The sequence below is a fragment of the Periplaneta americana genome, chromosome 12, assembly GCF_040183065.1.
Source record: "Periplaneta americana isolate PAMFEO1 chromosome 12, P.americana_PAMFEO1_priV1, whole genome shotgun sequence".
In the NCBI taxonomy this organism is placed as follows: Eukaryota; Metazoa; Arthropoda; class Insecta; order Blattodea; family Blattidae; genus Periplaneta; species Periplaneta americana.
In genome coordinates, this window is record NC_091128.1 from 35,666,510 (window position 1) to 35,684,358 (window position 17,849).

At 37.5% G+C, this 17,849-nt stretch overlaps 1 protein-coding gene across 4 annotated transcripts in view; it reads left to right on the forward strand.

Moving 5' to 3' along the window:
* The window catches only part of LOC138710253 (zinc finger protein ZFP2-like), a 52,618-nt gene that overhangs the window by 27,435 nt on the left and 7,334 nt on the right, over positions 1–17,849 (forward strand). The window contains exons 4-5 of one of the 4 annotated variants that reach the window (XM_069840955.1): positions 2,585–2,667; positions 16,062–17,305. In XM_069840955.1, coding sequence (XP_069697056.1) covers positions 2,585–2,667; positions 16,062–17,238 — 1,260 coding nt within the window. In that variant the 3' untranslated portion in view covers positions 17,239–17,305. Of the gene's footprint in view, positions 1–2,584; positions 2,668–3,196; positions 3,416–12,636; positions 14,518–16,061; positions 17,306–17,849 lie in introns of those variants that run through there. The other 3 variants (XM_069840957.1, XM_069840958.1, XM_069840956.1) reach the window with 3 other exon arrangements.

Below are 17,849 nucleotides of genomic sequence, written 5' to 3' on the forward strand. Positions count from 1 at the left end.
TAACGTGGCTTCAATATAGCATAAAGCATTTTAGCGAATTTATTTTAAACAAATGCTCTTTTACAGAACCACTGTAATTAAGTGTGTGTCTTAATGTGTTAACATTTTATAAACATGGACTTTGAAATAATAAAAAGTTACAGAGGACAAGGCACGAAGTTTACAGTGAAACATATCATGAGAAATAGAAACTTTTAAACTTTGAAAACAGGTTATCATGGTTACGAAAACATGTATTCTTATCTAATAAATTAAAAACAAAAAATTCGTGGAGCATTGGCGGTGTGCCGGAATTTTTTTGTCCTGCAAGAGTTCTTTTACGTGCCAGTAAATCTGCTAGCATGAACCTGTCACATTTAAACACACTCGGCCGGAATCTAATCCGCAACCTTGAGCATAGAAAGCGAGCGCTATACCAACTGCGCTACCGAGGGCGACTACTTGTTACGATATATTGCATTTTGTATATTTTGTCTTTATTACTATAAAATATACAAGTGTTTGAATTGACATTACAGTGAAAGGAGACAAACGAATTAATTATTATACTAGACTCTCGCTAATCCAGCCCTCTGTAATTTGGCCTCTCAATTATCCTGCCTTCTTCTAGTGTACTTCCTATCACTTCTACTGTCATAGTTTTCTGAAAAATTTGCACCAGTCCCATATATGATACTGCCTTACTTATATACGTATACCTTTATACATGTATACCCAAATTGGCCACCTGTGCAATATTCTAGTTTGGATTTAGAAATGCAGGTGGACTGGTTGGTGCAGCTTATAACATTAATTTAATGACATTTTCAAGCACTCTTTTTGATTCAGCACTGTCTCTAATCTGGCACCCCTCTGTGCAAGGTATGCCCGGATTAGCAAGAGTCAACTGTATTGTAACAATTTTAAACTGATCAAAATATTTTATTTAAATGCAAAACTGAAATTTTGTGAATGTGAGTTATTCCAGATTGGCCAAATTTACGTGTCTACATGGTATGCAAAATATTGATATGTAACCTAATAGTCTGAAAGGAGTAATTAATTGACTACAAGCTAAAATTAATGTCAATGTGAATTAATCTGACTGTGCCAGATTTACTTCTCACTGCTCTCTAAAAAAGTATGAACCTATGCATTTGTCTGAATGACCATAACAGTCAAAGGAGACGAACAAATTAATAATTGCAAAATTTTTCAACTCATCAAAAGTATCGTTTGCAGTTGATCACAGCTCTCGCAATTTCCATTCCCGTTCCGTCACTTGCCCATCTTTCCTTCTTGTTGGTGTGGTGTGCTTTTTTTTACTCCAGTCATATATAACAGTCACAGGTAAGTCATGAGTTCAGAGTTCACTTGATGTATCCTTACAATCTCTCTGGAGTATCATTGTCATGTTCTTTGGTTACAGATTTGCAAGTCAGTGCATTTCACAATTTTGCTAATCATAGTGAGATCAATCACATTAAAAAACTTCATTCTATATATCCTTTGCTATACATGCCAGGGCAGGACAGTGTTCTTTTTATTTTAGCTTCTAATATCTGTGCCATTTGCTGATCATCCCCTAAGGGTTCTTCCATATCCTCGTCAGAAATTTATTGTTGATTCACTGTCAAAACCACCATCACTATCACCACTATCACTATCCACTTCACTTTCTTCTACAGTTTCGTTTTCCTGTTCCTCATTAGATAATTCTAGGAATATACACATAATCATTGGCTTTTTCTTTTTCAAAGTTTTCTGTTTGCTTGTTGATTGAATGACAATTTGAGTAAATGATTGTAAAAAGAGAGAGAAGGAGGACGATGACATAGGCCTAAAGTGATGTGTGTTCATTAACATTAATAGAATTTAATAAAAAATAAAAATTATATACTGTATAAAATATTTCTGCATGGATATAGTACTTACATTACGGAGTGTGTGTTATTGAAATTACTACATGAAAGACTCCAAAACAATAAAATCACTGTAGTGTCAAAAAAATTACCAAGTTCTAGGCATAACTATTCAAACCTTGTAGAGGGAGTTTGGCTGGAGGAATAATAATGGTCAGGAAACAGGGCATAATAGTTAAGCAACATTGTTAGAAAATGTACATTGTGTAAAATTTCCATGTGTGTGCCTACTCAAAGGTTAAAGTATGATTTTCTGATGTAATATTCTGATTCAACTTGCAGTACTCTTAATTTCATAGACATATAAGGAAAGTATCACTTTCTATATCTTTATAGTATTTAAGTTACCTGTCATTTTTATCTCGTTTAAAGTAGCCTATTTAATATCTGCAGCAAATTCTTTTAGCTGTACACTCACACTAATTCCAATATCAGATGTATTCTGCTCTGGAAAACAGATATAAATATGCGAACATAATGCACTTGTATTCAATAAAAAGTAGGCAACAAAATTGTAGCCCATCTCCTGTGCACAATCTAACCGTGTATACATTGTTTTGGTATTATGAAAGATGTACGATTTAATAGTAGAATTTGTTAGGGTGAAACAATGTACATTAAGTTTCAATGGTTCTGAGCTCTTGAATCTGCCATCATCCGTCTTCTCTATTTATTATTTTCAGGAGAAAACATTTCACATGGATAGAGTGAAACAGGAGAATCAGCTGAAATTAGGGCCAGAGGAATCTGAAGTTTTGACTAAGAGGTGAGTGTAGTGTGCTCGTGTTCAATTTGTGCTTGAATTTGATGCTGAAAAGACTTAGGACACTAATTATTATGTTACCAAAACACATAAGAAACGTTTGTTCTTTTACTTTATTAAAAGTTTAATTACTTTACACCCAATATAAAATAATGTAACTAAATTTACCGATTTTTATAGGTACCAGTATCTATACTTTGACCTCAGAATATAAAAACCTGTTATACTTAGGGTAATTGCATATAAGAACTGAGTTTCCTGTTAAAACTTATTCTCTTGTTAACAGAAATACACTAAACTAAGTATAATAAATACTAAATAACCGTACATAAACACTGGAAGAAAAATTTATTACATTAATTTATAAAAATAACAATACACACAAAATATTACATCATACCATACCGCACCAAAAGATCAATAGTTAAATGAGTAGAATACTTGAGAAATATGAAATATTTTGTTGTGCTGTTTGTTGTTGGTGTCCATCTATCCCTTCTTATTGCATTAACCCATTTCTTTAAAATTGCAGGCCGTGAAAATGGAAACCTGTTCAAAACAAAGACAGATCTATTAGATCAATAGGTTCAAAACAATACAGACTTGGCATCAGACACACATACAATATGATAGGAGAAACGATAATAATAGGATACGTATGACTCGATCTACAATCTAATGATCTAAATACATTTGTACCTTAACGTGGTAATGCTACAGTAAAGAATTATTATATAATAATCTAAGCGATATAAATAGTCCAATCTTTGATATACAGTAGCGTGCACATTAATCCAAACAACATAATTACTTATGCAAAAACACTCAAACGGGATAAAAAAAGGATCTAAGACATACCTCAGTAATCTATGTGGCCTCCCTTGTTACTAATAACAGCTCTGAGACGATTTGGCATGGATTCCACTAATTTCCCACAAATATTCTTCATTTCTTCATCGCGAAACCATACACCAATGAGGGCAGAAATCATCTTCTCCTTTGTAGAACAATCCATTTTTTGCATTCTTCTTTTGCAAATTGACCACAAGTTCTCAATGGGGTTGATGTCGGGTGAGTTGCCTGGCCAGGGGAGTACCTGAATATTCTTCTTGTTGAAGAATTCTGTAGTTTTTCGAGACATATGGCATGGTGCCAGGTCTTGTTGGAACACACCTCTGCCATCCGGAAATGATTTTTGCAGCTGGGGTACGATTCTGGTTTCCAATAAGTGAATATATTTGTCAGAATTCATCATTCCCTTGATAGGTATTAAAGCTCCAGGCCCTTCATGTGTAAAACAACCCCAAAACATTACTTCAGGGGGGTATTTGGGTGCTTGTTGGAGATGAGCTGCTGTTACTTTTTCGGATCCTTTCCGTACATAAGAAACACGGCTGTGGACCTCGAAATGAGACTCATCGGAAAAAAGTACATTCTTCCAGTCATTCATTGTCCAGTGTTGATGTAATTTTGCCCACATTAAGCGTTTTTTGCACATAACAGGGGTTAGCAGTTGCTTCTTAATAGGCTTATGAGCCCTTCGTCCAGCTTCCAAAAGCCTACGCCGCACTGTTGTGACGTGAATATTCGCCCCAGTGGTAGGCATTAACTCGCGGGTTAAGTCGACAGCAGTTAGTCTAGGATTTAATTTACTTTTCCTGACAATTAAACGATCATCTGCAGATGAAGTCTTTCTTTTCCGGCCACAGTTTCCTTTTTTCTGGGGTATGATGGATCCAGTCTCCCTGTATCGTTTTATGATCGAATTAACAGTAGCCAAACCTATGTGACATTCTGCAGCAATTTGCCTCTGTGTCATAGAAGAATGCTCTGCTAATGTTATAATTTTAGACCGTTTTAGTGGAGTTGTATCCATTTGTGAAGACGACAGAATGTACACAGGATTGCAGTATTAAGTCTTCAACACAACTGAAATGCTTATAAGTACAAAACGACATTCAAATTGTCACATATTATAAAAAAAATAATAATAACGACAGACCTTCAGCAATGGAATTACACATACTACAGATGTCAAAGCGGTATGAGCAGCTGTGAGGCCAACAATGACAAAAAATGTAAAAATATGTCGTGTTCGGATTAATTTGCACGCTACTGTATCTCCACACCACACAAGAGACCGATGTCTGATTTGTTTTTCATTGTGGGTTAAATGAGGGATAGATAAATGACAAAAGACCTGGTTATGTGACGATGTTAGTGAGTTGAGGTGATAAATAAGTGACGAGAGGCCAAGAAATGCGAAAAGTTTTCAATGATTTCAATATGTTTTCTCTCCTGTATGTAGCGTGGGGGAAATATCTACATTTCACCTATAAATACTATAATAAACCGCAATGTAACAATAATATATCATCACATCGTGTTGAGATCATTGACTAGATAGATACTATAGTTTCGAATTTATGTTTTGATGCAAATAGCTTACCTGTGAAACTGAATTCACTTCCCAGTGTTTGTAACTGTTTACAGCTGTATGGTGCACAGTATTTCACCATTATAATCGCAAAATTAAATAAATATAAATAAAATACGTACTTCTTTCAACAAAACAACTATTTCCCATGTGCGTTAGAAAGAGAGAAAGATATGCCTCAGGTTTGCCAATAGTACGGAAGTTACAGGTCACGTTTTTTTCAACATTTCTCTACAGGAATTGTGTATCCAGTTTATAATGTTGAGATCACTGGCCGCGGCACACCCGGTTGCAGAACACTGATCTAGGGCATCTCTGGGCAAAGAAGGATTCTTGAATGCCTGTGATTCGTGACCTTTAAAGCAGTGTAGATATACTGACCGCAGAGCATACCTCCCTCCCTTGGTACCATTACTCAGATTACATATGTACGAGCAAGCGGCAGCAGTGCTGGAGCAATAACTGTGTCTAAATCTTCCAGTTTCAAAAAAAAAGAAAAAAAACTGAGATTTCTGGTGGAATGGGAGGAAGAGTTCTTCTGTTGTAAAAAAAGATTACGAGTGTAAAATGTCCAATTTGTAATAAGGTGTTAAGTGGCTTTCTTCCAGCCAACATTAAACAGCATTATGATACATATCATGCATCATATCAACTCTGCTAAATCGAAAGCAAGATCCTCTCTTTCAGATGATAATCTTACGGCACAGCTGCATGTAACTGTTACAGACATTACTCCACATTTTGAACGTATAGCCAAAGGTTCAGAACAAAACGATTAATTTTCCTACTTCTGTTTTCTTATGCTTGCGCAATGGGAAATTCAAATACCAATTCAGCAAACCACAGAAAACTTCAGATTGTATATAATAAATGACATTTCGCTAGTGTGAAATGTTACATTGCCTACATTGATTTACTTCGAATGTATTGTATCTGTTTTTCTGTACCTTATATGTTTGTTGCTTTAATTTTGCTCACCAGTGTAGTAAAGTGGGAAATTAACGTTTTACTCTTTCGGACATTCACTATAATACTAATCTGTTACTATAAACGAGAAACAGTCAGAACTTCACCCCCTCCTTCAGTTTTGTGGAAAATGAACTGGTATACCGGGTGTTTCAGACCACCCTTATCAGCCTTTTTCTTCGGAAACTATATGATACTGGTTGTTCATAAAAAAATTTTGATAACCGATACCTATGTAAAGAATCGATTGATTGTAGTACCATTTCCCATAACATACTGGAAGTAACATAACTGTGGTCAACTTCGAAATTTCAAATGATAACATTGAAGGTACTATTGAAAACTACTTTTAAAAAGAAACAACTTTTACTTAAACTTTTTTTTCTAACTTTTATTGTTTACTGACAAAACAACAGAAATTGTATGTTCTGAGAAATGCTGTACTTTGTTTATGTATGTACTGTACCGGCAGAGTGCGAATTAACGGGGTGTATGGGAGGATTTTCGCCCCCCCCCTGTTGGAAAGTTATCCCCTCATATAAATTCACATTAATATCCCTGCTAGGGTAACTTCTATCCCTCCCTCACAAACTATAATTGTATTGTTTTAACACGATTATAATATATAAAGTATAAAGTAAGCAAATAAAATAATATTGATGTATTATCATCACCGGCAAGCTGGCAACAATCAATAACTTAGGAATTACATATCTTATCTCTTAAGCCTGCTCATGGATATAATTATTATTATGATCAAGATGCAAGACAAGGAACTCAGTGCGACCAAGTGTTGAGCTGTATCGAATGAGGATAATAATACACGATCTACCAAAAAGTAATTGGGCACTGTTTTTGTCCCTTTCGATCATCGTGTACCATCTCTTGTTGCTATATCAGCAGGCACCCTGTCAGGCATGCTCTCCGCTAGTTTGTGTAGGACATCCACAGCAATGCGTCGCCATTCTTCCTGTAACATGGCACTCAGTTGGACAATGGAAGTTGGCCCATGTTTCGGCGGCTACTGTGCAGTGGTATGCAGACAATAATGTTCAACGGTTGGACTGGCCTGCACAGAGTCCTGATCTCAATCCCATTGAGCACCTTTGGACGAATTGAACCGGCGATTGAGGCCTCGGGAGATGCGGCCAATTTCCATTGTCCAACTGAGTGCCATGTTGCAAGAGGAATGGCGACGCATTCCAGTGGATATCCTACACAGAATAGTGAAAAGCATGCTTGACAGGGTGGCTGCTGTTATAGCAACAAGATGTGGTACCACGAGGTTCTAAAGGGGCAAAAGCAGTGCCCAATTACTTTTTGGTAGATAGTGTAATTTTATGTGTGGTATTCTCTATCTAGGATTCTATCTCGCCCTCATCAAAAATCTTAATTCGCACCCTGTCTACCAGTAATAAGTACATGATAATTGTGAACACAGCAGGTCTAGAAATCAAGTCACTTTCCGCTGTCTTTTATTTTGTATAGTGACAGTGGATTTTGTTTATTCGTCCATATCATGTCGTCTCCCTGTGGGTTTGCTATTTGGAAAATACCATTCACAATTGAAGAAGCATTCAACATGTTGATACTTGGAGAATGCCATCAAAATTGCAGGGAAACAGCACAAGTTTATGCAAAGAGATATCCATTGCGCGCCCATCATTTGTACAATGTTTTCCAGTGTCTTGCAAAGTGTGACTCAGGATTGCACGATAATAGAGTGTTTAGAATTCTCAAAGATAACAAATTTCATCCACACCATATTCATCTCCATCAAGAATTGGGGGACATGACTTTCAGACTCATGTTGATTTCTGCAAATGGTTTCTAAACACCTTCATTTCGAGTTCAGAATTCTGTGGATTGATGAGACAACTTTCAAAAGAAATGATGAGATGAATCTCTACAATGCCCATTATTGGTCTCCGGTTAATCCACACTGCTACGTGAAGTGGATTACCAGCACGTGTGGAGCTTCAACACTGGTGTGGCCTCCTCGGACATGAGTCATAGGACCATACTTTTTTGAGGAGAACTTGAATTGTAAGAATGTATGCACCCTTCCTCCGACACATTTTGTACCAGTTGCTTCATGATATTTCCCTTGCACTTCGGTTAATGATGTGGCTTCAGCAGGACGGGTGTTCATCTCACTTTTCACATAGGGCTCGGCGAATTACTGTTTATTTCTCCTATGGTGGATTGGACGAGGAGAACCAGTAGCTTGGCTGGCCCGATCTTCTGACTTCACTCCAAATGACTTCTTCTTGTGGGGAGACATGGCCTATCAGGTGCGTCTAACATTTAGAGAAGACATGAAACAAAGAATTAGAGAAGCCTGTTGGACTCCCAGGTGTGCTGAAGTGCTCCGTGCAACCACAGATGTTAGGAGGAGATCAGAACGTTGTTAAACACAGGGTGGTGAACATTTTGAACACTTACTACATTTACTATGAGGAGTGTACATACTTAAACAACATACAGAATTTGTCAGCTGATACCATTTTTTTTTTATTTTGTGAGTAAAGAATAAAAGTAAAAACGAGTTTCAGTAAAAGTTGTTTCTGTTTACAAGTTGTTTTCCAATGGTGCCCTCAATGACCTATGTTCTCATTTGAAATTTCGAAGTTGACCACAGGTACCCCTACATCCGGTTTGTTAGGGGAAATGATACTACCACCAGTCATCGAATTTTTTTTTATGAACAAATATCATATAGTTTTCGAGGAAAAAGGCTGATATGGGTGGTCTGAAACACCTGATATACAACATTGATGTTCCGCTGGAGACCGCCATTAAGGATGCATTCCTCAAGAAGAAACATCTTGTGGCGGTCTTCTTTGATCTAGAAAAGGCTTATGACACCACATGGCGTTACGGCATTCTGCAAATTCTGCATGATTAGGGACTTCGTGGCAGTCTAGCAACATTTATTGCGAAGTTCATTGCAGAGTGATATTTCTGAGTTCGAGTAGGCACCATACTTTCTAATGAACATCTCTAAGAAAACGGCGTTCCGCAGGGGTCTGTATTAAGCGTCCTTTTTTCTGCATTACGATCAATGGAATTGCCCACTCTGTGGGTGATTGAGTATCTTTTGTCTTGTATGATGATGACTTCAGTTTATATTACAGCTCTTGATATCTTCCATCCATCGGTCGACATTTGCAACTGGTCATCAATGTACTATCAGAATGGGCTGTTCACAATGAGTTTAAATTCTCCACTATGAAAACGCAGTGTGTCCACTTCTATAATCATCGTGGACTGCATCCTCTTCCTGAACTGCGTCTTAATAGAGTGGAGTTGCAATATAAAGACACTGCGAGATTTTTGGGCCTTATCTTTGATTATAAATTAACGCGGAGAGGGGGGTGTATATACGTAATTTGAGAAGGCGTTGCCAGAAATCCTGAAATATTTTACGCCTTTTGTCAGGTGTTCGCTGGGGTGCAGAACATAGTGCTTTTACGCCTTTACAGAGCTCTTATACGATCAAAGCTGGATTATGGCTGTTTTATTTATGGCTCAGCAAGTAAATCCAAATTACGTCTTTTAGATATTATCCATCAATATGGGATACGACTTTCTACAGGGGCCTTCCGAACTAGTCGGAGGCACCGGCGTGGCTCAGTTGCAGTGGCGGCTCGTGCCTTTTATAAGGAGGGGGCTGCAAGAAAAATAATAAATTATAAAAATGATTACGTACCTAGATTGTTATTTATAGATGAGTTCCATGCGTCGTGATTTGTAGGTAGCAAATTTTTCAGTAACATTTTGGTTAAAGTTTGGAATACTTTTAACCATGTTCCTTTCCATTGAAAGCATCCCAAGGGCAGTGAGTCTCTCTTCGCTCATGGTGCTACGCAGGTAGGTCTTGATTCTCTTCAAAGAAGACAAACAGCGTTCTGGCTCACTCGTCGTCAAGGAAAGGTCACAGCAATACGAAGGAGCTTCAAAACTTCCGAAAATGATGAATGTAATTTATGAGAAATCATAAACTGCAGCAGCTGGGTAGGACCTCCAACATTTCTGATTCTTCTCTCGAGTACAGAACAGATAGTTCAGTGTGCATTTTCTCTTTGTCAAAAATAGCAAATAATTTAGCACATTCACTCAGTTCTTCTTCAGGGAATGTTTTGCAGAACTTGCGAAAACTGCTTGACATTAAAAGAGTCGATACCTGGAGATGGTTTATAAATTGGAAGCGTGTGTTTACCTGAGTAAGGATAACATCACATACTTCCTTGGCAGCTGCAATTCTTGACCGGCTGTCGTTAACTTGACGACGTTTATTTGAATTTTCGGATCCCTCGTGTTCTGTATTTTCGTGAATTGAATTCCTGATACCATTAATAGCATGTACAAAGTTAGAAATATAGCACCGAACAGTAGCCACATCTGCCAGTCAATTCTGTAATTGATTATAAAGGATGTCAACATTTCGCATAATCCTTTGAAATAATGAGATCCAGAAAGAAAATTCGGGATCTTGCAGATTTTTAAGAAGAGCGTGGGCTTCCCTAATAGTAATGTTACTAGAAGTCTCGGAGTTCATGAGAATTTCAAAGCATCTTTCTTCTCGTGAACAACATTAACTGTTCTCGACTTAAAGTTCCATCTAGTTGCACCACCAGATGGTATTCGTTTTGCTACACACGAATTCAGGATAGAAGATCTCTGTGGTGATCGAGAAAAAAAGGCTGGAATAGCATTCAAGTTCGCAAAAAATATTCTGGCTTTATTATTTTGCCTACATGCTCTTTCCATTGTGAGATTTAATTGATGAGCAAAGCAGTGCAAGAAATGAGCGTTGGGGTATACCGCCTTCACTTTCATGTGCACACCATTCATTGCCCCACTCATCACTGCAGCACCATCGTATGTCTGACCTATCAACTTCTCTCTTTCATTCTTTAAAATTACAGCAAGTTGAGATAAAATGCACTCTGCTATGCTCGTTGCATTTTGACCTGAAAGTTCAAAGAAACCCCAGATTCTCTCTACAGGACACCCTCCATTATCATAATACCTTAGCACAAGGACAAATTGGAACACGTCTGATATGTCCGTTGTTTCGTTTGCCATGACAGCCACAAATTCCGCCTCGGCAACTTCAGCTAAAATATGTTCTCTACAGACCTCCAACATACACTCTAACAGCTCGTTTTGAATAATCTTGGATGTACCTTTAAAGAAGGATGCACTCTCTAAATGAGATTTAAGCAAAGAATCTAGTTCACATGTGTATTTTATCAGTGACAAAAAAATACCGGGGTTATCCGAATTCTCAGCTTCATCGTGTCCTCTTAGTGCTAGTTCATTTGAGCCACAAAATTTTACGCAGTTTATTATTTTAGAAAGTACTTCTCTGTTTTTGCGAACTTTGTTGTTGTGTCTCTCGACTGATTCTTGGTAAGCCTTACTTAAACCCGCACGGACATCAACAGATCCTAGGAGAGCAAGGTTAACGACATTATTTACATGATTTTTAGACTTCTCGTGCTTGTGGATTTTTTCATGAAGTGTCTTTAAATCTGACACTCCTTTATCAGTCCATGCCATACTTGCAGCGTCACCCGAAACCCCGAACAAAAGACACGGAAAACAGAAAAGTGCATTCTGAATTTCACAACCACAAAGCCAATCAAACGTATTACAAATATCAGGATTAAAAGTTCTAGTGTATTGTTTTTGTGGACTGGTAGCACACTGGGAAATGTTTAACATAGGAGTAGGCCAACCACGTGTTTTTATACCGCACTTTTCACTCAGTGTTAAACTATTAAATTTGAGTGACTTTAAGTGCTTCACGCCGAAATTATTGTTCTCTATTATTGTATTTCCTATCCACACACAAACTAAATTAGGTACACGAATAATACTCACTTGCCTAACAGCGCTTACTGCACGAAAACAATATCACACCCTGGTCACTGCACGTATTTCCATTCCATAACCACACACTACAGGCTGCATTCACAGCAGTCCAGCCTGACACGTTTACCGCGTGAATGAGAGGGAGAAATGAAATCAAGAGCTTTGGTTGAAATAAATGGCAGCGGGACTGCCAGTCGCAGGGAGGGAAACAGGCTGCCATAGTTAATACAAGGAGCTGAGAGTGGATAACACCACGACAATGCATTGTCAATGCATATCTGCCTTTAATTTTACTCTTCTTTATCTTTTCCATGAAAAAACGTTATATATTTTAGGTATTTTTCTAATTATTAAGTAATTACGCATGATGAATTAAATATACCTTTATAAAGCATTCTCCCTGAAGTGAATTTGAAATTAATTTTATTACAATTCGGGTTGTTCTCAGTGTTATCATTTATATAATATGCGAAGTTCTATTTTATCGTGTTATGTGCATATATTTGGCATTACCGAGTTTATAATACTTTTTATGTTAAGCCTGCTTCTTGATAGATTGTCACAGAGAAGAAATACCACATAAGGAAATCTTAAATGCATACACACATAAACAATTTTATTGTCATTAACCGAACTTTACACTTTGGGAAAACGAGTTCAATTATATGTGTGTCTTGCGTTTGCAGGCTTCTTCTGCTTCATCATCTTCTTCTTCGTCTTCTGATATAGGGGTGTGTATTTCGACTATAGCATTTAGGCACAACATAAGCTGGAAATCAATCTAGAAAACCACAATGCGACACCAGCCTTATGATACTACTGGGATTAATGCGTTTGCAAGTACTGGTGTTCCTTATATAGTTCGATGGAAAGCCTCGTTAAAGTCCATAATTGAAGCTTATGCAGTCAGGCTAGATGAAGTGCGGACCTTCCCCACATGTTGGGTTGGGTCATAAACCTTGTCTATCACGGTGTATCTTCAACTCACATGGGTCCAATCATATGTAAGCTTCAACGAATAAAGACTAACATATGTAGTTTATGTGGAAAGTCTTCATAGAGTAGGTTGATTCATTGAGAGGTCTTACCTGGTGGGGATGTGACTTCCAGTAGCTTCTTTCCAATCTAGTTAAGTCTTCAACCATTACAAACGCACTTGTGCCCTGTGACATTGACGTTACGTCCACCTACATGTAGTGGTGTGCAAACTGCGCGTTGTAGTTCTTTTCGATCGAACTGAAATGGTGCAGAAAATCCAGCAATGAAACTCTTCTTAGACAAGAATTGTAAAGAAAATAACCTTCGCTCAAGAACTATTTTGAACCAGTAATCAGTCAGCCTTAAAGAAATTGTAGATGAAAATGACGGCCGTTGCACTTGGAAATGTTATGGTTTATTTAACGACGCTCACAACTGCAGAGGTTATATCAGCGTCGCCGGATGTGCCGGAATTTTGTCCCGCAGGAGTTCTTTTACATGCCAGTAAATCTACTGACATGAGCCTGTCGTATTTAAGCACACTTAAATGCCATCGACCTGGCCCGGGATCGAACCCGCAACCTTTCGCACTTGGATTTCAGCTGTTGAAACTACAGATACTTGGGCGACATAGTGAAGTTAATTGTTTGGAAAATGTGTAAAACGAGTCACATATGTCTCATCTCTTCAATTCGAAAAAAAAGTGAGAAAATAAATTCTGAAGGTATTGCATATTTTGTTAATTGCGGGCGGAAATTATTATGTCCGAATGGTACTGAAGTCAAATGGGTACTTTTCATATTAACGTATGCTTACATGGACCAACTTGTGAGGTTATTTTATGCTACCCTTATGATCTTAACTTGTCTTGCCTATGGCGTGAATCGTGTTGCGGAGATGTAAGACAATTATTTTCAATAGGAAATAAGTTAATTTTGTGCGTCAAAAATCATTTTATAGAATTAGTGTTGTCTGAAACTTCCTTACTCGTAGAACCTGAGGTAAGGAGGTGAGGAACATGGTTGAAAACAGTGCAATATTATGCCAAGAACTTCGAGAAAACCGAGAAAATAGTAAATGAATATGAAGAGAGTGATGCGCAATCTATCAATTTGTACTAAAAGAGAAGCAATGGAAGGTAGAGTTGGCATATATCGATGTAAAATTTGAAGTTTTTTTTTAGTAACTGTATCCTGCAATTAGTCACTCAGAATGTGTTCTTGTGTGAATAAGTGTTACTGGTTTGGCTGCAAGGAAACGAAAAAAGCCCCTGGTAAGCTTCTTTCTCAAATACACAAAAAATGTAAAAGTTTTCTGTTATGAATCCATGACTGAAACTATCCATTTGATCTGTAATGTACTCAGTGGAAATAGTGGTGAGCTTACAAAGGGATTTACTGTAGCTACAATGGAATTGTTTAAGAATGTTCCATTGACCTCAGTTCAAGTTCAAAGTCTTTATTCGGTATTGAAATTAACGCTACCGAACATATGTCATAAATTTGTATGTTTAAATCTTAAGAAAGTGTTATTTACTCTAATGCCAATTATGGAAGTCATTGACATTGTGTTTTGCAAAAAATAAAATACTTGTTTATCATTATTTCATAGTATTACCTACCTATTTGTTTCATTTTAGCCAACACAGGTAGCTGCTGTTAGTTTCCCTTATGTAGGGTGTGGCAGTGGGATATGACGGTTTTTATAGCCTTGCTGTGGAACACTGAGAACGAACTAAAAGGAAAGCATATACAGGTAGTAATCTAGCACAATGCAATTTATTAATGTCTGATTACTTTTTAAAAACTATATTTCATTAGTAGCCTCCACGGCAACAAATACATTTCTGCAATCTCCTATGAAAGTTCTGCATAATTCGCCCGACAGAACAGGTTCGATGACACTAATTTTGTTCCTTATGTTTTGTTTCAGCTGGATGGTGGTGCGACATATGTTGCGATACATCCTACTTTTGAGATAATCCCATAGAAAGTAATTAGCGCACACTGCTCATGATTTAATGAATTATTTGCGAAACATGTTTCCAGGACGAATAATTTCACTATTTGGAGAAATTGCGTGGCCATCAAGATCTCCTGACCCGACTGCAGCTGATTACTTCCTATGGGGTTATCTCAAAAGTAGAGTGTATCGCAACAAGCCTCACACCATCATCTAGCTGAAACAAAACGTTAAGGAACGAAACTAGTGCCTTGTTGGGTCGAGTTATGAAGAACTTTTATAAGAGATTGCAGGAATGTATTTGCTGCCGTGCAGGCTACTTATGAAATGCAGTTTTTCAAAGTAATCAGACATTAATAAATTTCATTGTACTAGATTAATTCCAGTATGTGACCTTTCTGTCAATTTGTCCTGAGTGTCCCGTAGCAGGGCCATGAAAACCATCATATCTGACTGCCGCATCCTATATTATATGTATTTACTATTTGATAGGTGTTTAGCTAACCTTGCATGCTTATACAGTAAAATATATTCGTGCTTTTTCCTTTATTGATTCTAGTACCTTTATGCCAGCCCACTTTTAAGATTTTTGGTGCCTCTTACACTAAAACATAAGTCTTAATGCCTTAACATCAGGTGTTTAGTGATGATTATGACGATTAATGGAGCAGTTGGTGGAATGGGAGTTGTGTAACAGTTTCCAATTCGAAATTTTACCATTTAACATAAACTATGTCCACCCACAATTTCCACATGGACCTGTCAGGATTGGAACCGGCATTAGCAGCATTGAACACCTACGTTCTAGCCATCTGGCTAATCATGAACCAAGATTACAACAGAATATAGTTATTAACAAATGTCTCGTCATCTGCAGTTTCTTAGTAGTAATCACAAGCGCAGTTTTCAAGCCCTTCTTCAGATTTTGTAGCTTCAGAGATTCGTGTCTTCATCCGGCCTCTCTAATTATTTCCCAGTCTTTGTAGTTTATTTCCTTCTACAGGTCTGAATTCTAACATCACACCTGTCCATTATTTCTATCGATATATTCTATGCATAATGCTCGTATTTTTAATATAATTTTAATGCATTACACTTTTATATTGACAATCTTGATTGTATTGTTGTATTGAAGGTTTTAACTTCCACTAATCGGATGATTTTATTATAGCACTTTGAATTCTGACGGAAATGAAACGCCACAGACGAAGTGCCCAGCACTTGAAAATAACGCTTCCTCAGAGAATCTTTTCAATGAAGTTACACCGGAACCCCAGATTTACGATCGTTTTCTTAGAAGAAAGAGCAACACGGAGTCACAGTCAGAGAGTCACACAGATGAAGCGTCCTTTAAGTGTAAGATTTGTGGCGAGTTGTTACGGACCATCCAAAGCCACACAATGCATTTGCAAACCCACACCACCGAAAGGAAATTTGAATGCAATATTTGTGGCAAACACTTTTCTAGATTAGAACATCTGCAAACCCATGTACGTACGCATACAGGCGACAAGCCATTCAGATGCGATAAGTGTGGGAAAAGTTTCGTGCAGTTGGGTCATTTCACAGCACATGCACGTACTCATTCTGGCGAAAAGCCATTCAAATGTGATTATTGTGGGAAATGTTTTGTACAGTTGGGTCATTTTACAGCTCATGTACGTACGCACACAGGCGATAAGCCATTCAAGTGCGAGGTTTGTGGGAAGTGTTTTGTCCAGTCCGGTCATTTCATAGTGCATGCTCGTACGCACTCTGGCGAGAAACCTTTCAAATGTGATGTGTGTGGGAAGTGTTTTCTAAGTTCGGGTAATCTCACAGATCATACCCGTACGCATACTGGCGAAAAGCCATTCAAATGCCACGAATGTGGGAAATCTTTCGCGCATTTGGGTGCCCTGACTGTGCATGTTCGTGCTCATTCTGGCGAGAAACCGTTCAAATGTGAGCTTTGTGGCAAATGTTTTGTACGTTCGGGTGATCTTACAGTGCATACACGCACACATTCTGGCGTGAAGCGATTCAAATGCGATGTCTGTGGGAAATGTTTCGTACATTCTGGTGCTCTCGGTGTGCATGCACGCACCCATTACGGCGAGAAACCATTTAAGTGCGATGATTGTGAGAAATGTTTTGTACGTTCAGGTGATTTAAGAGTGCACGCACGAACGCATTCTGGCGAGAAGCCATTCAAATGCGATGTTTGTGGGAAATGTTTCGTACAGTCGAGTGGTCTTAAAACTCATGGACGCACTCATTCTGGCGAAAAACCATTTAAATGTGTTATTTGTGGGAAACTTTTATCAACAAGAGGACATTTGAAAAGTCATGTACTTTTACACACGTGATAGGAGGAATTCACATACAGTTTCTGTAGGAGATTTTTCACACATAAAACTATCTGCAGGCCAGTAAGGATTGGAAGATTTGAGAATCTTCATTTTTCTTTGTCTCACAGAAAATTATATATATTACATTAAAGATTACTCACTGTTGAGAACAACGTAAATGTATTCTGAAGATTATTCTTTCTTTTCTTCTCAGGCAGTCACATTGCACGTCATACAATATGGCATCTACATCATTTCTGTTGGTTATATCACATAAACTTTCCGCTGTACGATCTTTACTTTTATTTCGTCGTCATTTCAGTAACTTCTATGTAAGAAAATCTAAATTTTTCAAAAACAAAAAACGCTTTTGAAATTAAATTAAAATATTACAGTCTAATACATGAAACAACAAAACCATTTCATTTCTATTAATGACTTACATTAATAATCTCTCGTCCCTTTTTTAACTTATAGCATTAGCAAATTCAGGTACACAAATTAATGTTACGTTAACACATAAGATGAATTAAATGTCATTTTTGAACACATTGTAAAAATTATTCCAACATATGAAAATGTTAACTTGCTACTTATATGTTAAAGAGTCGTAAACTGCAAGGTGATTC